General features: G+C 42.8%; 1 protein-coding gene across 5 annotated transcripts in view; it reads right to left on the bottom strand.

Annotated features, from left to right (window-relative positions):
- Positions 1-23,228, bottom strand: part of SAMD4A (sterile alpha motif domain containing 4A) — a 208,526-nt gene that overhangs the window by 61,851 nt on the left and 123,447 nt on the right. For all 5 annotated transcript variants that reach the window (XM_042943282.1, XM_042943284.1, XM_042943281.1 and 2 more), the window contains exon 2: positions 22,149-22,667. In XM_042943282.1, coding sequence (XP_042799216.1) covers positions 22,149-22,667 — 519 coding nt within the window. The remainder of the gene's footprint in view (positions 1-22,148; positions 22,668-23,228) is intronic.

The following is a 23,228-nucleotide window of genomic DNA, read 5'->3' as shown; positions in this document are numbered from 1 at the left end:
CTTCTTTATCATTAGATTTCAGTGTCCAGAACTCCTCATGAGACCTCTTTTTCTGTCCTGACATTGGTTAAGCAACACTGATTGCTTGAAGTCCTTACTGAAGATTCTAAGTACCTCCATTATATTTAGAAATTCAAGCTGAGAACCTATTATGTGGCTGGATAACACTGGGTTCTGCATGTACAAAACAAGGGGAATGGACTAGATGAATGAATGAATGAATTCATCAGGTATGTGTCGAGTGCCCACCACGTTCCACGCTCTAAAAGCTGAGGGTACAACATTGAAAAAGCCATTATAGCTCAGTGGATGATCTTTCAGCCCCTCCCTGAGCCAACCTTCCACAATGTTATTAGCATATTTATGGAGTACCATTCTCATTTTGACAAGGTATTTTCCCCACATTATTTATTTCTGCATATTTTTTAAAAGTCTGCCTTGTAATACCAATAGAAGAGCCAGCCAAGGGTGTCAGGGCAAAGGATCTGCCAGCTGCTCACCACAGTCAAGGTTCTGGAGAAGGGAAGGCACTGAATCATATCATCCTCCTCCCCCTTCCTGGCTCATCCCAACGCTCTCCTTTCTCCCACACATTTCAGGCTCTCCTGAAAGGGTGACTGGATAAATGAATGCCTTGTCTCCTCACTCTGCATCTTTCTTACCTGCCCCAGGCTGGGGATACTGTACTGTCATTTCCCCAAATGCAACCCAAAAGACCTATCCTTAAAAACCACCTTTCCTGGTCCTTCATTCTCTGAAGAAGAAGTCACATGGCAGTGAGCACAGTGGCAGCACCAGCTACCATTTGCCAATGCCAGCTAAGTGTCATGTAAGGATACACACTGTTCCATTTAATCCTCATTTAATGCCTTCAGAGGTAGGTTCTATCAATTACTCCTCCCACCATACCTCCCCAACACAAATTTCACAGATAGGAAGCTGAGGTGCAGAGGGTAAGGGACTTGTCAAAGATAGACAGCTAGGAAGGGCCAAGAGACAGGGTTCAAAACAAGGTTCTCTGATGTGCAAACCTGCCTTCTTAAGACCACCACTACACTGCTTCTTGTGGCAGAAAGAACCCCCTGGGCTTAGACTCTTAGTCCTGGAGCTGAACACTCAATATCCAAAACCCTGAGCAAATCTATTGGCTCCTCAGTGTCTTAGGATTTCATCTGGAAAATAGTTATAACAATAGTAATACCTCTTCTACCTACTTCCCAGGGTTGAATCAAATGGAATCATTTGTTGCCTGCCTCATTCTTATCCATCCACATGTCCATCTACCCATCCATCCATCCATCCATCCATCCAATTTGCTGAGCCTCTACCCTGTGCTGAGTATATACTGGGCACTAGGATGGATGATCAAGACCCACTAAGATGATGTGTGGAAAACTGCTTTTGAAGTGACAAAATGTGAGTTGTTACCTTCCTGGGAAAAGAGTTTAAGGTAACCTCCTCATTCAACAGACTCTTAGTATCTCTATGCATCGGGCACTGGACTAGTCATTGGGGCTACAGATGCCAAGGAAAGTATACTAGGAGACAGGGCTGCACAGATCAGTCTCTTCTGTGTATTAAGCCACCACCTGCTATGGTTAGAAGCACACAGCAGCCAGGAGCTGTAAGGCGGTGCTGATATTCTAAGTAACACATTGCATTAAGGTGAAGAAATGCTGAAAGAAGTAAACATTTTAGGTGATTTCAATTTCAATTAATTCATCACCGTATCTCAAGGACTAAAGAGAGTTTTTGAGGAGGTGGCAGTACACCAGGACCAAGCTGCCTCTCTGAACCCTGGCCCTTCATTTTAGACGGACAACAGCAGGAAATACATGAAAGTCAAAAAAGCTCTTCTCTTGCTTCCACGGTAAATGTGCATGTTGTTTCCTTGGCTGTAAGTTGGCTATTCCACACAATCATTTAAAATCCATGGCTCTGAGATGCATGAAGATTCCCTATAACTGAATTAGAAATCACCTGCTCAACCACATGGAAAGCATCTCTTTTCCATTTGGGCTTTCCCCAAATGACTCACAAAGCTTATGGTTTTGGTCCTGTGTGGGTGGTCTGAGGGCAGAGTCAGGCAATCATCTGCATAAAAGAGCCAAACCAGGATCTTTTCATTTTAAATTAAATGCTGTAGGAGCAGCAGACTTAAGGGAAACAACCTAGCTTTTTTTTTCCCCTTCAAAGATGTAAGATAACCACAATGTTTCCCTAAATGAAAAGCTCTGCTTCAAAAATGATTCCCCCTGAAATGAACATTGACTCACCAGGTGCTTGAAGGGATGGATACGGAGCTTTTCATTCCTGAGGCAAGACCTCAGGAGAACTGGTCAGAGCAATGCCAATGTTTTATTGAAAAGTAGATGTTGCTGTTGTTTAGGTGCCCAGTGGAGTTGGTCCTGATGGAATTTTAATGATGGTCCTACATTTCTTGGGCCCTTCCTCCAAAAATATTATTTTCAGAAGACTGGAAGGTATAATACTGAAATTTATTTCCCTCATTTATTTACTCCCTAATTATCTCAGAATTCCAGAACTTTAGAGCAGGAAGGGAATTTAAAGACATGATTTAGGAATCATCTAACCCGCACTCCCCTCCCCTCGCCATTTTATAAGTTAAAGAATCAGAGGCTTGGAGAGATACAGCAATTGACCAAGGCCCCTCAACTAAGTTGATGTTGAAGCTAAGACTAGAGCCTTGATGTTTTTGGTCTCCGTCATTCATATTACATCAATGGTTATTAGTCTTCATGTCAATGTCATTGATAAAGAAGAATAGAATAATAAATCTGTGATCTAAAACAGATGATCCTCCATTTAACACCAGAGTAATACACTGCAGAACCCAACTGTTGAGAACTGTAGACCTGAACAACCGCATAAACAGTGTAACCCAAACACAGCAGGAACTAGGACATCCTAAAAATGATCATTCACTATCAGGGTTTTTCCAGAACCAAAGCTGTTGCATCTTTGCACTGGGTTGGGATTTTCCAGGTCTGGGCGCCCTGTGCACCTGTCCTTCTCATATTAGCTGTCCACACTGTTTAGTCATCCACCACTCTAGACCTGCAACAGGACCCTCTCTTTATTGCCTAACTGGTCAGCAAGATTGCCACCACTGATGTGAAATCAAGTGTTGTTTGTGGATTGGAAAAAGCAACACCGTCTTTAGTCAAAGTCTTCACCTGTGGACTTCTACCCCTATTACAATTAATCCTGCTCATCAGTTTGGATTGTGCTTATTTAATTCTGTGGTTTTAATTATGACAATACATTGTGGAGAGGTTTGCAGCTGGGATGTCTATATGTAGACCTAGAAGCCATCATTTATATACCTAATTATCTAATGAATCAACCAATTTGTCATTTGAAAAGACTGGGCATTTTCACTGGGATGTCACTGTTGTCTGACCTGGGCCTTGGAGATGGTTATTTATTATTTACTGATGCTTCATAATTAGCAGAACTGAAGAATCCGTCATTTTAAAGCCTGAAAAATACCTTCAGGGATCATTCAATCAATATTTCTGTTCTCTGCAGCCTTGTTCCCAGGTAAGACAATGGAAATTGAAGGAAGGTGATTGACAGGCTGAAGGTCACCTCATGAATTAGAAGCACTGAGCTCAACTTCCAGGAATCCTTCTACCTGGCCATGAGATCTTCTGACAGTCTCTTAGTATCCAAATACAGCCCTTGCTTTAACAGAAACAGGCAACATCCTGTTAGTTATCCAGAGTTCTGGTGGGAAGATCACTATTAGGAAAAGCTCAAGCTTGAAGAGGGAGTTCCCCATTAAAGATTTTAATTTAAAAGGAGCATACTTATCCCCATTTAAAATCAATGGGTATGAGTAGCATAAAGTTTTACTTCACTGCCTAATCCTCAGAGATAGAAATAGTTATGGGTAAGATAATTATTTTTTATTGGGATGTAGGCACTATACAAAGATATCTACATTACATGTCATTCATTCATTCATACAATAAGTATGTATTAGTATAAGTAAGTATAAGTAAGTATTATTCATTCAATAAGTATTTATTCAACATCTATGCTGTGTCAGGCGGTGTTTTGGACAACAGGAATACTGCAACGAACAAGACCAGGCCCCTGACTTCTTGGGTTTTATATTCAGGTGGAGGAGATAGATCTTAAACAAGTAAGCAAATTAAAATAGACTTCTAATTTATGCAGATGTTCCTCTATTCCTTCTGGAAACTCACTAAAATGACAGCAAATGCATAAACCCATAAGGAAAAGAATTCGGGAGAGAGGACAGCAGAAGACAGTGGGTATCACCAGTCCACTGAAGTCATTTTGGAAGCTGGAAACAGAAGGACATGGGATAACTGACTCAGCAGACCAAAGAAAGAGGACATGTATGTCCACAGGAGGGGGGTGTATGACCACTCATGCCGCAGAAGTCCCAAGAAGTTGGGGATTCAGAGACCAGGTACTTCTGAAGGCAGGGAGGGGGCCAAAATAGGAGGTTTGGTAGAAAGTATGTCTAAGGCACAAGGAGACCCTTAGATTCTCTCCCCAATCCCATAAAACTAAGCATCTTAGCACCATTCTCCTAACAGCCCCCAGAACTCTGGCAGCCAGGCCTGAATCTTCCAGGAGGAGACAAGGATTCTAGGGGAAATGGACTGATCCATGAGAAGGAAGTACAGCTGGTATACTGCGTGAGCCCTCAACAAAAGCAGCCAGGCCACATCCCTACCCGATCTCTCTGTGGTAAAATTCACACATATAAGGTTCTGGTGCCTTCCCATTAGGTGAAAGGACTCTTGCTTGAGAGACAGGGTTCAAAATAAACAGAAAAAGAAACTCTAAGGAAGCACAATGTTGGGAGCAAAGAAAGACTCTAAAACTCAACTGTAATGTCTTCAGAGCTATTAGCAAAGATTTTGCATCCATGAAATAAGAACAGAATGCAACAGAAAAAGGAACATTCAAAGAACAAGAAAGAACTCTTGCAATTTGCAAATATGATAGAGATTAAAAATTGTATAATAGGTTTGGAAGATAAAGTTGTAGAAATCACCTAGAAAGTAGAACAAAAAATTGGAAATAGGAATGGAAAAGTTAAGGAAATTACAAGATCATTAGAGAAGAGCTAGTATGTGATTAAAAGGAGTTCCTAAAAAAGAAAAGACAGAAAATGAATGAGAGGAAAATATTTTTTAAGTTTGAGAAAATTTCCTAGAACTGAAGGAGAACAAGTTTGTGGAGTAGGACTGAAATAGGAGGGTAGAAGCCTCCAGTAAGGGTATCTTCAAGAAAAAACACCAAGAGGACTTTCAAATCACTCATGGGGTGGCAATTATTCCCCTCTTTTAAAAAAATTTTTTTTAATGTTTCTATTTATTTTTGAGACATAGAGAGACAGAGCATGAGCAGGGGAGGGGCAGAGAGTGAGGGAGACACAGAATCTGAAGCAGGCTCCAGGCTCTGAGCTGTCGGCATAGAGCCCGACGCAGGGCTTGAACTCGCAGACTGCGAGATCATGACCTGAGCTGAAGTCAGACGCTTAACCAACTGAGCCACCCAGACACCTCTATTCCCCTCTTTTTAATATAAGGAAATCAAGGCCAAGAGAGGCTAAGGCATTTCTCCAAGGTCACACAGCTAGTAATCAGTGGAAATGGGATTGAAACCCAGGTTGGTCTGACTTCAAAACATGGGCTCTGAACCACAACTTGATATTGTCTGAGATCTTTCTGGACTCTGATTCTGCCACCTAGTATATTAGTGACCCTGCTAGATCTGTGCCCCCAGCACATGTTCTTGAGTTAACGAGAGTATAAGCAAGGAGGGAATGTTGAGAAGTGTGGGGTCATCTGCCCCAACTCTCCCTTCAATCCTAGAATCAAACTTCTCCAGCACTGAAGGAAGACCCCCAATGCCACTCTATGATGGGCCCAGAGATAGGATTCCCAGTGGGATTCCTCACGATCATCATAAATTGGTCTGAGGTAGAAATTCCACTAAAGTTCCAATTGGGTAGTCCTGGCATCAGGATTCTACGGATTCATTAGGTTGAAGAGAAATTCGGGTATCAAGCAGATTTTTCCTAGAGTTCCAACAGCTCAGCCAAGGGTCCATTCAAATCTTTGCCAATCTGGATGATTCCAAGGGGCTGAGTCTAAGCTGGTCTAAAAAAGGGAGAGGCAGAGGGGAAAGTGTTCCTCTGTACCCTTCTTCTCCAAAGTCAGGATTCTTTTTCCCCCCACCAAGTGCAACTATCCTTGCAAGTGCTTTGTTTCTCTCAGGCCGTACCAGCTAGGGTGGCAGAGTGTCTCACAGGGTTAGTGTCTCTGGAAGTAAACCATTTACTCATTGAGATGAAGTGGAGTTGAAAACAACGACTTGCAAGCAAAAGCAATCTCCTGGGCCAAGGAATCTTAGCAGCCTTTTTGCTTGGAGTCACAACAGTTTGAGGATTCGACCACTGAGTGTATAAAGCGTCTTGCTCCTAAGCCGTTGCAGGAGGAGCCAAAAATCCCAAGCCTTGGTCAAGGAGAGGAGCATATCTTTTCTCTTGGCCACTTTGTGGCTATTTTTCCAGAGTGAAGACCCAAGAAGTAAACGTGAAATCCTCTACTTGCTCTGTCCTTTTGGAAAAAGCACTTATTTTTTGTGTTGACCTTTCTAAAAAGTTTGTTCTTGCAACTGCACAAAGACGGAAGGCGGCTCCCACGCAGACGTGTGGACGTGAATGAGGAGAGGGTCACGAGCATGACCTCGGCATCAAGCCGTCCTGGTCAAATGCTTAAAGAGCTTTTCTCTGAGCAACTGCTTCTCCAGTACCCCATAATTAGTCTGCTCTCAGAACTGCATACAGATTGAGTGGCTGGGGAAGAGGAGCAAGAGAATAACTCTAAAAGCAAATAAAAATTATGCAGCTGTCTCTAGCTAGAGAGAGAGAGATCACCAACAGAAAATTAGGGAGAGAGCTGTGACCGTACAAAGCTTTCAATTCTTTTTCACAAATCTCACAGATTGAAAAGAAAGACTTCAAGCCACACATCTACCCTCTCTGATTATTGACAATACTTATTCCTCAGCGACAGTGAGCTACGCACCTAAGACTTACCTTGAATTTAGGGTCTGCAGCTCAGTTCCAGACTTAGGGACTGGCTGGCCTCAATCACGTTGTCAGCCTCATACCCAAAGTAGAGGCGCTTTGGGGAATCAAAAACCCCGACTCTGGGGCTGAGCACACAGTTTTTTGAGATTCCAGGTGAATTTGGAGCTAGTTGCCAAAAGTAACGAAATGTACACATGTGGTCATAGTTACCCAAAGACGCCATTATTGTACTTGCGGGGAGCTCTGGCTTTTCGGATGATACTTAGGTAGAACATTCAGTTGGGATATTTAAATTATCCTGCTAAACTAGCAGAGTTAATAACAATATCACAGGCACAGAATGATTTCTTGGATAATGATGAACATGTGTGAGTAATTCCCTTTCTCACAACATAGCTCCCTGAGGCCTGATGACTACCCCCAAACTCTTCCAACTTCCCAAGCATGCTGCAGTCTTGAACATTCTCCCTTTGCACCCAGTGGATACAGACCCAGGCATTATTCTAGCCAAGCCTTCTCATCAACATCTCTCCTCAGCAAGCTATCTCTCCCATTCCTGAAAGTAGTCGGGAAGACTGCAATCTCCACATTCAGAAATGCAGCCTGAGGTGGGATTTGGGGTACCACCTGCCCTGTCCATCCAATGCCACAGAGATGGGACTTGTTAAAGCCACCTAAGGAATTCCAATTTACTAATCAGAGGACTACTATACACATTGCAAAAAAAAAAAAAAAAAAAAAAATCACCCAATGAAATCCTTTCAATAATTTGTTATCTTACAATGCTTTATAGATTATTGACTTTGATAGAAACTCTCAGGAACTGAGGACCTTAGCCTAATTTTAAGAGCTCCTGCCAATGAAGATTAATTAGAAACCAAGATAATGCATGCCCCAAATCATAGTTCTAGTCAATGGAAAAATGGCTTGATTCAAATAAAGATCATTTCAAGCAACTTTTAAAGAATATAGCCACCACACAAATAAAACTATATTATATGCTCTCTCCCTTATGCTTCATCTTGATGCTAGTGAGATTAGCACAGTATGCTCAGTGTCTTTTTAAAAAATTATTTTAGACAGCGCGTGAGTGGGGGAGAGGGGCATAGGGAGAGAGAGAATCTCAAGCAGGTTCCATGCTCAGTGAGGAGTCCAACGCAGGGCTTGACCCCCCCCACCTCTGAGATCATGACCTGAGCTGAAACCAAGAGTCGGATGTTCAACTGACTGAGCCACCAAGGCGTCCCAAGTATGCTCAGTGTCTTAATCGTTGCCACTACCAACCCTCTTCTGCTGAGAAGCCAAACTTCTGGACTCTGAAAGATCATGTTGGGTGTTATCGCCATCCATGGACACCACTCAGAGGCTGCTCCTCAGGAAAGTGGCACTGAGGGGTGCATGTCTATATATATATTTTTTAATGTTTATTTTTGAGAGAGAGAGCAAGCGAGCATGAGCAGGGGAGGGAGAAAGAGAGGGAGACACAGAATCCAAAGCAGGCTCCAGGCTCTGAGCTGTCAGCACAGAGCCCAATGCAGGACTAGAACCCACGAACCATGAGATCATGATCTGAGCTGAAGTTGGACGCTTAACCGACGGAGCCACCCAGGCTCCCCATGCATGTCTATATTTTGACTTGGGTATAGCAAAAATTGTTGTTGTTGTTGTTGTTGTTGTTGTTGTTGTGTGTGTGTGTGTATGTATGTTTTAATCCAAAATGAATAGTAGCTTTTGACACAGAGCCCCAAGCCTCATGTCCCTGCTCCCTCTGTTTGACTTAATAGCACAGAAATAAGACCAGTGACACATCGAATGTTTATCAGATCTTTGAAAACAAAAGAACCTTCACACAGTCCACTTTTCCTCCAGAAGAATCTCACCACGATGATGCCACAACCACAGAACAAGAGTGGCTCTCAGATGGCCTGTGATGCAGGCTCCAGGCAACTGAAACTGTTGATCCCCTGACGTATTTTCTTTAACTCAGAAAGGATAGCGAATCCACATTTGTAATTGTGACATGCTCTGGAGTGTTTTATCATCACCAACATCTTGACCTGTAACTGTTGCCAATTTTCTTTTCTTTCTATATGGCAGAGGTCAAGGAACTCAGGATAGTGCCCTTCCCATTAATATACTTTAATATCCTTCTAAATGATCAAATCACTCCTTATTTAGCATTATTACTACTCTAGGCTAAATCACCCTGTCTTTTCTTTTAGGAGATCTTTCTTCTCTCTCTTTCTTCACTAACATCTTCATATCTTTTTCATTCTCTCTCTCTCTCTCTCTCTCTCTCTCTCTCTCTCTAAATTTTTAATAGGTGACACATGGCACTAACATGGTACTCACTTTAAAAGATAGAGTGAGAAGTGGTTCCCTGCAAGCCTGGTCTGCCAGACTTTCCAGGTCCACACTCCAGTTAGCAGTAATTGTAGGTGTTCACATTCTTTCAACAATCATGGGGACCAAAATCATATCCGATTCTCACGGAGCGTGTAACTAGTGCCGAGTATATCAGGGGACCCCTCCCCCACCGGGAGCTTCGGCAGGTGCCCTTTCTCCTACATCAGTCCAGTACATCTGCTGGCATTGCGCCCTCCTTCTCCTGCTCATTGTAAGGTAGCAGCACTGTATACTCATCAGCTTCCGCCTTAGAAGCACAGGCTGAGAGCACTAAGAAGGCTCCTTAGGGGTCATCCAACCTCATGCCTCCATAGAGAAGTGGGAGTCCCCATGAGTGCAAGGTCACACACTGAGTTAGAAGTGGAACGACTTTTCTAATCCACTGCTCTTTTCACCAAGGCACATTCTTTTTCTTCCAAACATTTTGAACTCTGGGGACTGGCCACACTTCCCTGGCCTGTGTCTATGTGCACAGCCTCATTATATCTCTGTTCAATCCAATTCTGTTAATTAAGAATCATTTTTATAAATTTGAATAATATCCTTACACTTATCACTAATTAAAAAAAAATCATTCTTGTTAGCAATAAATCCCAAAGAGCAACGACAAATTGTTACCTCTGTACTCTGTTTTTTTTTTGTTTGTTTTGTTTTGTTTTGTTTTTTTCTGGTCCATTTTAAGTCATTTGATAAGATATATCATTTGGAACAACCCTTATGGGAATACTGATTTTGTGGAAGTCTGGCTCTTTATGGAGCGGAGTCAAAGTATCTTGATTTCAGGTTAGCATATAGGAGTAGCTTTGTCATAGGGCTGCCCCAGGGAGCCAATTTCACCCTCATTTACTGCAGAGCGTGGGCTGGTGAAAGAAGTCACTCTTACTATGTCAGCATTAACAACCAGTGCAGAAATAATAAGAATGAGGCCTAGTGATGGTTGAGCATCTCCTATTGGCAACTGCTTGACACACATTTCTCATTAAATCCTCGTAACAACCCTAAGAAGCTCCCAACTCAGCTTCACTTTAACTAACTTGCTGGACCAACCAGTACTCTCTTTTCCCTTTAGACTACTTCCTTGATGCCCATGCTGCACTAGCTCTTCAAGGACTGAAATTCAATTGTGCATTTCTGCACCCACCAGTGGACTTGCAGGTGTACCATTGAACATTGTCCACTGAACTTGTTCCCAGACCCATTTATGCTGGTTGTACTTACTGTAAGTGTAACATTTGAAAAGTATCATCATTTGAAAACAAATGATGACAGGGGCTCCTGGGTGGCTCAGTTAAGTGTCTGGTCTCACTCAGGTCATGATCTCACGGTTTGTGAGTTTGAGCCCCACATTGGGCTCTCTACTCTGAGCATGGAGCCCGCTTTGGATCCTCTGCCCCCCTCCCTCTCTGCCCCTCCTTGTTCTCTCTTTCTCTCAAAATAAATAAATAAATAAATAAATAAATAAATAAACAAACAAACTTTAAAAAATCTTTAAAAAATTTTTAAAAAACGAATGATGACATATGAATTATAAAAAAGTTAATCACACAAAAACTTTGTTACATGCTTTAGAAATAAACAGTCGTTCTGTTAAAAACTGAGAACAAGGTTCTCAGGGTTGATGGGTTGATGGGGGGTTGATGGGGGGGTGGGAGGTTGATGGGGGGTGGGAGGGAGGGGAGGGTGGGTGATGGGTATTGAGGAGGGCACCTTTTGGGATGAGCACTGGGTGTTGTATGGAAACCAATCTGACAATAAATTTCATATATTAAAAAAAAAAAAAACAGTCGTTATTTGCTTAAAAATCTAGTGTTGAGGGACTGCTGGGTGACTCAGTCAATTAAGCGTCTGCCTCTTAATTTTGGCTCAGGTCATGATCTCACGGTTCATGAGTTCCAGCCCCATGTTGGGCTCTATGTTGATAGCACAGAGCCTGCTTGGGATTCTCTCTCTCCCTCTCTTTCTGCCCCTCCCCTACTGTGTCTGCCTGCCTGCCTCTCTGTCAGAATCAATCAATAAATAAACATTAAAAAAAACCTAGTGTTGAATTCAGAAAAACTATAAGCTAAATGATAAAAAGAAAAAAAATCTAGAAAGATTCTGTGCTCTGATTTTTTTTTTAAAATGGCTACAAACTCTTGCTCCGTTTTGAAGAAATCACAGACAATAGTGCATCAAGGGTGTGAATTATGCAGGGAAGACATACAGCAGCCAGAGTCAGGACCCGTATCCTCAAAGAAAGGTCCACCATACTATACAAAAACAGCACATGAATGTACATCTTCACACTTTAATATTTACGGTCTTATTCCTTTTTTTATGATTTCTTGCTTTAAACAGTCATGACAATCAACATATCCTGATCAAGTCAGTTAAGAGGTCCCCCACTGAAACTTATTCCCATTTCATAGATGAAGAAAGGAGCTTTAGAGGTCAAGTAACTTGTCCATCACATTTAATCATGGGTGCATTTAATCATGGGTGAGCTGCAATTGAAAACCAAAGCATCTGTTCTTGATCTTGATGGAAAACCGCCTCATCATTTATTCCCCCAAACTGAATATCTAACATGCCCTTGGCCTTATCATTTCCTGTGTGAGGCAGAAGACTGAAGTATAAAATAATCTGCTATGCATCTTTTAGCTCCATATGGATTTGCTGGGCTTTCCTGAAAGGGTGCATCTCAGCAAGGTTGGCTGTGAAACAAATCTCTAAAGCAAACCCTGTGCTCCCATTGGTTTCTCTAATTCTAGCCGTGGAATTCATCTATGGAAATGGCCCAGACTTTTGGCAAAGAATGATTACTCCAGGGTACGTTAGGATTTCAGCCTTTCTCTAATCCACAAAAATCTTATACAGCATTTTCCAGATTTTGGAACTCCCTGTCTTCCTTGCTTCTCCATCTCCATATCCTTCTCTTAATTGACTTTCTGAGATTTCCTATATTCAGATACCATACTTTATCTAATAGAATGCTGAGAATGGGGGTGGCAGGAATGATATGTGCAGTGTTTAAGAGTTAGAAAATATACCCCAAATTGACAGTAATCACTGCCACTAAGATTTACCCTCACTTGAAACCATGAAATTCAAGGGCTTAATTTGCTTGATATTAAAGATGTCAAAGTATATACATACATACACACACACAGATATATATAGGTATGGATATGTAGATATATATATATATGTAGATACAGATATGCTACATCATGATGTCTTTCTTTAAGGTAAGCTGAGTTTGTCCCTGGAAATCTTAAAAGTGAGAAAAGAAAAAAAAATAAGGAACTGCAAGATTAAAAGTTTTTTTTGTCCAATTGTGCGCGCGCGTGTGTGTGTGGAGTAGCCACTATTAGACTATGACTTTAAATCTTGTGAAATAATAGAAATCCTAAGACTACAGGGCTCAAAAAGTCCTAAAGAAGCCATGTTATTCATTTCTTCCTCCTTCCTTCCCTCTTCTGGGCTAGTCCAATCTAAGTCCTTTATTCCAGCCAGAATCCATCCTATTTTTCAATTACAATAGAGAATTAGAAGACAACCGCCTTCCTCTGGCATTCATCTAGTGTTTATTAACAACGCTTACTGTCATTAGGGTCTAAAAAAATCCTCCTGGATAGGGGACGGATGGCACAGCCTCATGACCCAAGGCGCATGGCTCCTGAGGTCTTTGACTTTTCCCAAGCAGTCGGATCTCTGCTGACTCAAAATAAATGAGCAGACTTCCTGCTTACTATGGTGTTTTTTCGATTGTTCTTCCCCACGCCCCCAAAACCAAACACGAAGCGTGGTGAAGAAGAGCACAGTCCTGTAAAAACTCTGGACTCTTGGAAAGGGAGGATTAGGTAGTGGCCATATCAGGTCCTCTGAGATCTCGCTGAGCCACCTTCACACTGTAGTATCAGGAAGGCCAGGGCCACGCTTAAAAAAGTTTCCCCTGAAGGGAAAGGAAGCTGAAGCTAAAAATATCTCATGCCAGCTGTTACAAATGCGTCTCAAAGGAAGCAAAGCAACTAGAGTTACCTCTTTGAAGAGCAAATGAGGGGTTAAGGAAATAATGGAATTTTTCAGTTACATGCCAGGTTGGCTGGATTTGGGGGAGAAAGAAATTTTCCACCCAGAAAGTCTGCTGGTAAAAGACAAAATAATTCCATGAAGATCTAAAAGGAACTCCCAATGACACCAGAGGCTTAGGATGGGGGAGACCTGCCGCCTGCAAAAAAGAATCAGGGTCTGCAGGCCTTGACCTTCCGTTTCAGTTTCCAAGAGGCCACTCACAAGACCTCTCTTCTTGTCAGGGCTACCTGAAAGCTGAATGGTGTCTCTCTTTCCCTTGAATATCTGGGTTCTCTTAGTTTTTTGCAGACTGACTGGAATGAGTTTGAAGTGGCTGTTGGTCTTGTAAGAAAATGTGAAGGGTTGGGGCGCCTGGGAGGCTTAGTGTCTCTCTCTCAATCTCTCTCTCTCTCTCAATCTCTCTCTCTCTCTCTCTCTCTCTCTCTCTCTCTCTCGCCTCCGCAGGCTAAAACTCCTGAACTGTGAGATCATTTGCACCTGCCCGCCAATCAGTACTCCGAGAGTTTTAGCCTGCAGAGGCTCTCACGGGGGGGGGGCAGTAAGTTAAGCATCCGACTTCGGTTCAGGTCATGATCTCACGGTTTGTGAGTTCAAGCCCTGTGTCAGGCTCTGTGCTGATAGCTCGGAGCCTGGAGCCTGCTTCAGAGTCTGTCTCTCTCTCTGTCCCTCCCCTGCTTGTGCTCTCTCTCTCAAAAATAAATAAACATTAAAAAAAATAAAAAGGAGAAAAAAAGAAAAGTGAAGGGCAGTGGGCAAAGGACTTCTTGAACCAAACAGGTATCTCTGAAGGAGCTGGCCCTGGCTAAAGGGGTCAGTTGATGAACTTGGAGGGGTTTTTCCAACTGGCAGGTCAGGGCTCTCCAAAGGAGCCACTTGCCCTGAGATCCACGACCCTTGCTCCTCATCTTTCCTGCTGGAGTAGTTTTGTTTCAGGTATTGGTTCCATGGCACCTAGTAACCATCTTTCCCATAAATGGACGGACCCTCCACATTCCCAGAAGGCCAAATAACAAGGACCAAAGAAAGCCCAAGAAATATCCAGGCACTGGATGCCTCACTGTTTTTTGTTTTCTAACTTTTAATGTTCAAGCAACTATAGATTTACAAGAAACAGCAAAAATACTAGAGAGGGCTCATGCACCCATCTCCCAGTTCCCCCGAAGGTGACATTTTATCTAACTATAGGGCAATATCAAAATCAGAAACTCGACATTAACATGATACAATTAATGAGACTATGGTAGACCTTACTCGGATCTCAGCAGATCTGATCATACGCTGATTTTGGGGGGTGGGGGGTGGGGAGGGCGTATGAATTTGTGCACAACCCTAGGGCATTGTTCACATGAATAAATTCATATAACTGCCGCCACAATCAAGATCACAGTATGTTATTAAGAGTCTGTTAGTATTGAGACCTAGTTGGTGAAATAAGTCACACACAAAAAAAAGCAAGAGCAACAACAAATGTCACTATGAGGATTATGACAGAAGGCTAACTGACCAATATTATCACTAAATACTTAGTGAATTCCCAAAGACGTCTTCTCGTTTATTCTGGAAATTCATTAACTTCGTGAACATCTGCCTAGTGAGCCCAGGAATTTATTAAGTTCCTACTGTTCAGCAAACATTTATGGCAAGGCGGGCAGACAGGCTTCAGTTCACATGCCATCTCTTATTGAATTATAGTGGCTGCCTTGAGGGGCATATTGAGGAGGATTTGGAGGCCACATCTGGCCTTAGCAAGAGACAGCCATTATCTAACAGAGACACTCTGCCACGGGAGAATGGCAGCTGAACAGATGCCAGGAAATTGCCATCTCCCAAGTTTCGGTGACTTTTTGAGCCACACAGTGTTCTTTCCAGGTGCCAGGAAAGAGGGATAAAGACGACAACACTTGTCCCCAAGGAATTTGTGATTGGGAAGGGGAAGCAAACTTGTCAACCAAGAATAGTGACACAGAACGCCAAGGGCTAATATTGAAATAGATGGGTCAGTGCAAAGCCAGTGCACTTGGGTGCAATTTAGGCAGAGTCTTACATCTGTGTGCTGTGGAGAACCCTGATTCAAGGGAGGCTGGCCCAGGTAGGGACAACTTCAGAGTCAAACAAGGGTCTACTAGCTAGTAACTGAGCCAATCTCCGAGGATAGGATTAAGAGGGACTGGCATGTGTCCTCAAGTCCAGAGCCAGACTCCATAGCCTGACTGCCTGGGTTCAAACCCCAATTCATCCGCTTTGTTGGTCTGTGACACTGGGCAAGTTACTTAGCCTCTCTGTGCCTCAATTTTCCTCATCTGTCAAATGGTGATAACAATAATACCCACATCGGAGAGGTTATGAGGATTAAATGAGTTGATATTTATGTAAAAGGTGTTGAACAGTACCCAGCATGTAGTAAACAATATGCAGTTGTGTGCTCTTACTGTTAATTTACTTTTTGATGACCTACAGTACCAAATTTTTTTTAATGTATGGTTTTCATTATCAGAAAAATCAATTGAGAGTAATAAAAGAAATACGAAGGTTCCAAGCTGTACCATGAGACTGTAGAAGCAGGCAGTTTAAGTGGAATATATTTTTTGTTACCCAAAGTTTCAGAGTTCTTGCCTCATACCAGGCTGGCTAGCAAATGTAAAGAATGTGAAGAAAAATCAAGTATTGCAATGATCTTCCTTTCATTTGTAAGTACAGCACATAGTTTCATTCCAGGTCAAACTCCGACAGTGAAGACTAGAAACTGGCTAGAAAGGCAGTCTGGGGTAATGGAGGTGGCACTGACCTCCACACAAGGGGATTCTGTGGGCTCTTAAGAAATCCAGGAGATACTTTTCCCGAATGGTCTTTTCCTAATGGTTTGCTTTTTCTATAGCAGACTTTAGACAGGAAGCAAACGTAGAGATGCTAAGCCAGGTTCTATGCACCTTACCCTTGGAATTGCTTATAATGGCCAAAACAAAGTTGACTAAGATTTGTGCACAGTCTGTGACAGCCAATACCTTGGTCCTTTCTGGTCCCATGGGCTCATGATGAAGAATCTGTACATTCTTGCTTTCAGTAACCAGACCCTGAGTAGCCTTACGAGGAGAGTGAGGTACTGAAAATTACATTCTTCCCTCTCTTCCGAAACACCTTGATGCTACCCTAAGTGTTTAATCAACTTCTCTGCTGTCCCAAACCATTTGTTTCTTTATTATGGAAGAGAAGGTCCAAAAGTCCTGTGTGATCTCACTTAATTTAACATCTGCAACTAATAAAAAGGTACTCTTGAGTCTGCTTAAATGGATGAAAATTGGTTGACTGTTGTTACATTAGGGTGTAGTTTTTGCCTCCCACTCTTAGCCTCATCTTAATCCCTTCTAAAACTCTGCATGGCACCATCATCTGTTTTTAATGCCCTCTAAACGTCATTTTTCTCCATCTCAATGTTCTAGCACCTTCTCAAAGTCAACACACATCCAAGATTGGGGCTTGCAGCTAGTTTCTTTCTCTATCCTGCCTTTTATCTCTTTGGAATCACTAACATAACTTTCTTCAGCCCCCAAATGCCTACCATCTGGGAAGTACCCCCCCCCCCCCCGCCCCTGCAATTTACCTCTAATATACCTTCTTGATAAATCCAGTGGTTAATTCTTGGTCCTCACCTTAGTAGACACGTCAGTAGAATTTTACTCACTTGATCACTTTTTCCCCTTGAAACATGTTCTTCATTCGCCTTGTAAGACATATACACACCTGAGTTTTTCCTTACTTCAGTGGTTTCTCCTGCATTTCTTCTGCTTTGTCCTCGGCTTCCCCAGCCTTCATGTTGAAGTGCCCAGGATCAGTCCTTGGTCCTCTTCTCTACTGACATCTCTGGTTTGGTAATCTTACTCAGTTTCATAGCTCTAAACGCTACTCATGTGCTGGTAACTCCCAAATGTCTATCTTCAGATTGGTCCTCTCTCCCAAACTACATACTCATACATCCAAATGCCTACTAGACACCTCCGATTGTCAAATGGACACACAGATTCATCACAGATGACCCAACTCCAAATCTTACCTTCAAACTTAATAAACAGAAACGTTCTCCATCCTTCCAGTTGCAGAAGCAAAAACTTTCGAGTCATTCTTGAATCCTTTCCCTTACACTCTTCATTTATTTTGTCAGGAAATGCCACTTACTGTACTTCCAAAATAGATCTAGATTCTGACCACTTTTCCCCCTTCTTCTTCAGCCACCCCAGGCAAAGTCAGCACCCTCCTGCCTGGATTACTGCAATAGCCTCTTAACTGGTCATTGTGTTTCTGTCCTTGCCCTTGTATAGTTTATTCTTAATACAGGAGCCAAAGGGATCCCTTTACAATGTAAGGTCACGTCCCTCGTCTGCCAAAAACCCTCCAACGGCTTCCTGGTTTACTGAGAGCAAAAGTCAAAGTCCTTGCAATGCCCTGCAATGCCCCATAGGATCTGTCTTTCCCTGTTACCTCTGCAAGCTCCACCACTGTCTATGTCACTCTCTTTCAGCCACTGGTCTTCTTGCTTTTCCCCAGCAAGCTGGGAAAAGATCTTGGGATTTTTGCTTAAGCTTTTTCTCTGGCTGGACTGTTCTTCCCCCAGACTCTCACTTGGCTAACCCCCTTACCTCCTTCAAGTCTTTGTTCACACATCACCTTCTCGATGAGGTCTACCCTGACCACCCTATTTATTACTATAATCACCTCACCATCTAGGCCTGATCCTACTGACCCTACTCTGTTTCTTATTTCCATGCCACTTATCAATCTCTAACACATTATATAATTTCCTCATATACTATAATAGTGTAGACGCAACTCCACAAGGGAGAGCATCTTTGGTCTGCTGACGCACCGAGTGCCTCGAGTAGATTAAGCATATAGTAGGTACTCAATAAACACTTCCTAAGTGAATGAATGAAAAAATAAATGAATCTGTAATGTATGTCCAAAGTCAATACTGAATCCTAATTCTAATAATTATACCTAGGAACATTTCTAGCATCCATTTCTTCTGCTCCATGCCTGTTCCTATCCCCATGATACCTTTGAAACTCACTGATGTTGTAGTCATCCCTTGTCATTCATCTGGCGTGCACATAGCAGACCAGACCCCCTTACAGCACTGCTCATATCACTGTCATACAGATGGTGTTATGGCTGGCCTCTTTAGAGCTCTCAGATCCCCTCCCTGTCTACTTTTATTGCTTTCTTTCACGAGCTATTTTTCCTTCGCAAACCTTTCCTTCTTCACTGTCTTCCAACCCTGTGTGCTCACTATAACTTCCACCCTTTTGCTCGCAATGAATGTCCCTACCCTTGGTCCCCCCACTCCTGCCATCTCCATCATAGCTTACTTGCCCCATTTCTTGCAAAACCTTTCTTGACCCTGCAGTTCACAAGAATCTTTCCATTTCAAACATTCACAGTGCTTACAGTACAGACCCCCCATTCAGTTGACACAATCCTGTATTGCCCTATGGCAGCTGTTATTTTTTTTTAACTGCGTTTGCATGGGTTTTTATGCAAAATTTTTGCAGATTAGTCTGGCTAAAAGAAGATATTTCATTTTTAATTGTGCGACTGATTGATATACCTTCTCTCTCTTGTTATATTATAGGTTCCCTGAAAGTGAATCACTTTCCTTAAGCTTCTTTATATTTTCCATGGACTCAAACACAGTACTCGGTACCCAGAAAGTGGATAGTGTTTTCAGTGCAGTTGAACGATGCAGAATCCACACAGGGAGGAGGCCACAAATGCTAAGGCACTTTGCTGGAGCATAATGACCAAGGGAACCAAACGTTAGTGGAACAAACCAAGATTAAAACCCAAAAACTGTGTAAGGAGGTTGTCTTCTAGTTAGTTTCTTTTCATTAGCTGTCCTTGATGTGACTGATAATTTGAAAATGCGAAGCACTAAATGATGATCTCAGTTCTCTTACTATGATTTATAAATTATGTTGCTTTGTGTAGATATCTTTTTCCATTTTGAAAGAAAGAAGACATGTAGCTCTTTAGTGCAATAGAAGAGATCCTGGAGCCTTCAGTCCAATCCATTTTCTACTGCGGTGAAATGGTCAAAAGCCACAGCATACTCAAGGACACCTAGTCTATTCTGCATGGCCCTGGGCTCTGGAAAGGTGCTTCATCAGATGACGACCAGAAGGTGCAAATGCAGGCACAGACTCTGGGGTCAGTGTTAGCACTTTGCCCCTCACTATCTTTCCCATTCTCACTGATTCACTTAGCAGACCCTGTTGCCAGCTCTGACCAGCGCTGGGCATCTACATGTGTAATCTAAAGTAACTTCACCACAGTCCTTCAAAGATGGGTATCATGAATGTTCATTGTACAAGTGAGGACCTTGCTCAGAGAGGTTAAGTAACTTGGCCAAGCTGTAGTTAGCAAACTGTAGATCTGAGATTTGGACTTAGCAGGGCATTGACACCAAGGTTCCTGTCCTTTCCGTTTTGTCAAACTGCCTCCCAGGTGCTCAGGAGATATTTAATAGAGGCACGAGTGAATGCATGACCCAAAAGTTGGCAGTTTTGACAAACACAATTTAACCACCATCGACAATGCAGAAGACTGAAGCAATGACATTCATGTTTTGTTAAAGAGATATTGAAATACAAGTGTTGACATGGCCTAAGTGTTTGTATGAAACTTGCTGGAAGACAGATCTAAGATTTCTTTGCCAATGCTCTGAAACAGGGCTCCAACCCCTTTCTTCTTCCTGACATATGTAATCTAGTTATCTCGTTAAACCTTCAAGTCTTTTTCTGCTCAAGTACTACACAGGGACCCAGAGATCTGGGAGGCCATGACAGTCGTTTCTGCATCACCTCCGCTCTGTAGGCTGGAGGGCCACAGTAAAAAAGGAAAGTACCCATTGACTACAATCTGATAACCATCTTGAATGTACACATCTTGTCAAGAGACAGCCCTGAATGTGCAAATCAGTAGAGACAGAAATATGATGACCCAAGAATAACTTGAAGACAAGTGACATAAAATTCAACCCCTTAAAATATAAAAGACCAAGTTCTGAGAGGGCAGGCAGCTTGGAGCTCACATCTCTCCCACCTATCAAAGAGTTTTGTAACAATTACTAGATTCTGTCCCTGACCCAGGAAACTTGGGCCAAAAAGCTCTGTCATCCAGCCTACATGTGTCTGCTTTAACAGTCCCAGCCATCACTCTTTGTCACACACAAGCTAGTGAAACTGTTCCCCGGATTACTAGTCTGTGAAACAGACTGTCCTCAGAACCTCTTACATAATAAATTAATGATGCAATAATCACTTAATTCCCCAAATGTACTAGTTATCAATATCTCAATGTAAAAATAGAGAAAAAAGGAATTAAAAATCTCATTTTGTAGCATTATGAATGCAGTATCTTAAGTATTTCCTCGGTTATTCCACTAAGGTCCTGTTTCAATTAATGTAGTTATAATTCGACACTCCTATGTATTTGAGAAAGCCATTTAAAAGGGCCCATTAGCAAAAAGATCCAAGTGGAGGTAGAGGCCAAGAAGCTGTCACCGCTAATTCTTAATACTCTCAGATCTTTTAATTGGGGGTTCCTGCATGTTGACAGGCACGTAAGGTCTAACCACAAAAGCTTTCCACTGAGAAAGTTATCTCACTGCAGACACTGTATTCACGAACACACGCAAGTAGCATGGATGATTTCTGTTCAATGACAGGCCCCCCTCCCATACTGTCACTTTACAGAAGCACAAATGGCACGTCTGTCACTTTGCTCAGCCTAAGTGGGGAGCCATACAGAGGATTCCCAGCCCTAGTCCCAGCTGTGAGCAGGGTACTTTGCCTTAGTGGTCAAAAGAGCAGAAAGCTGTCCTCTGCTCTCCCCTTCTGCAGAACGGTTCCTGACCCGCCTCTCCTAGGTGAGGCAGAGTGAGAAAAGGCCACAGCACAGAGCAGCATTCTCAAGTTAGCAAACCTACTTCCCTGGTCAGGAGGAAAAGTGCCCCCAACAACTGGGGCTAAAAACCAGAAAGTGCAAGGGAGGGAACATTCCAGGGTGAAATGAAAAAAAGGGGGGAAAAAAAAAAAAGGAAGAAAGAAAGAAAACAGAAAAAAAAAAAAAAAAACCCAAAGAAAATGCACAAACCCCATGAGGGCATCTGGTTAACCATGGGTTAGAATCAGGTTTAGAGAATCACTCATAACTCAGTGTTTTGGCAAATCCAAAAACTCCAGGGCGAAAGGCATGCGGGTAAAAGGCATTTCTGCTCGTGGAAACGGGAAGTTTCCTTCTTTCACCACTTACTCTTCTCTCAAACGTATTTATTTTCTGTTTATAACCCAAATTTGGACCATCACTCATTTCTACCTGCCCAGCATTTTTATCCTTCCAGAGTCAAAAGAGCAACAGGTATGGGATGCAAAGATCCCCTTCCCACAGCCAATTCCCATCGGCCCGTCTCTCCCAGGGTCATGGGGTGCTCAGAGCAGACATTCGCAGTGGGACATGCCACACACAGCAAGTCACCAAAGCACACTGCTTTACGGGCTTCCTGGGAACTTACTTGTACTTGTGCTGGTTCCAATCGTATTGATTGTGGTGGGGACAGATGAAGAGGAGTAGAGGGGCACATGGCCGTTCTCACACCCCAGGCTTTTGTCCTGCCAGTTGGAGGCGTTGATGCAAATCCCCGAATCCCGAGAGTTCTGCCACCCATTGAGCTTGTCATCGGAGTTCTGTCTTTGGTGATAGTAGTGAGTCTGCCCATAATCCACAGAGTCTGAGCGGCTTCGGTTCTGGCCGCCGAAGCTGGTCGACGTGCGGTCCTCCAAGTGGTTCAGCCACATGGCTAAAGCACTGCGGTCTTCCAACGAAGTGGCCGGATGTATCAAAGCATAGGACAGCAGCTGCCTGCTCTCCTCGATGTGCTGGTTGTGTTCAATAGAGTGCGCCAGGATTTTGGGCAGCAGTTTCATATACTCAACTTTTGCATCGAGGTTTCCTGGCTTCAGCAAAGGCAGGTGAGTTAACAGGAGGGAAATCACTTTATCCTTGGATTCCTGTTGCCATTGGTTAATGATTCCTGAAAAGGAAAATATACGGGGCAAATAAGCAAATACACCCACAATGGCATGAAACACCGCACTGTAGAGAGAATTCCTATGGGTTAGAGTCTCAATCTATGTACCCTGGCTGAATGTTTCTCAAAATGGCCCACTCATCAGGTTGGATGACTGACTCCGGGATGTCGGGGGGCACTGACATCAATGAAACACAGAACAAATGTTCTTAGAGGTTCGGGTGCTCAATCTAATTCCCATTCAGGTCTCCAAAGAGGCTACAACTACTTTGGTACAACCAAATAGAACTTACAGCCCTGCACTCTTTCTTAGAAAAGTCCAGACACACCTTCAGATAGGGGGATAAGGAATAAGAAAATCTCCACAGAAAAGCAAGTGTTGTCAAATGTTCGTTGGATCTCTTGGAGGTAAGGCTGCTTTCCCTACCCCAGACATCTGTGGAAAAGTAGTTTACACCCTGGCAAAGGCATCTGTGTGAAGTAAAACTTCCTAGATGGAGAAATCTGTCAGAAAAAGAAAGAGCTCCCCTCATCTCAGTGCAGGATGCACTTTCTCATGAGAAG

The sequence above is a fragment of the Panthera leo genome, chromosome B3 (assembly GCF_018350215.1).
Source record: "Panthera leo isolate Ple1 chromosome B3, P.leo_Ple1_pat1.1, whole genome shotgun sequence".
Lineage (NCBI taxonomy): Eukaryota > Metazoa > Chordata > Mammalia > Carnivora > Felidae > Panthera > Panthera leo.
The sequence above is the reverse complement of the archived record's forward strand: the minus strand, read 5'-3'. Positions and strand labels throughout refer to the sequence as shown.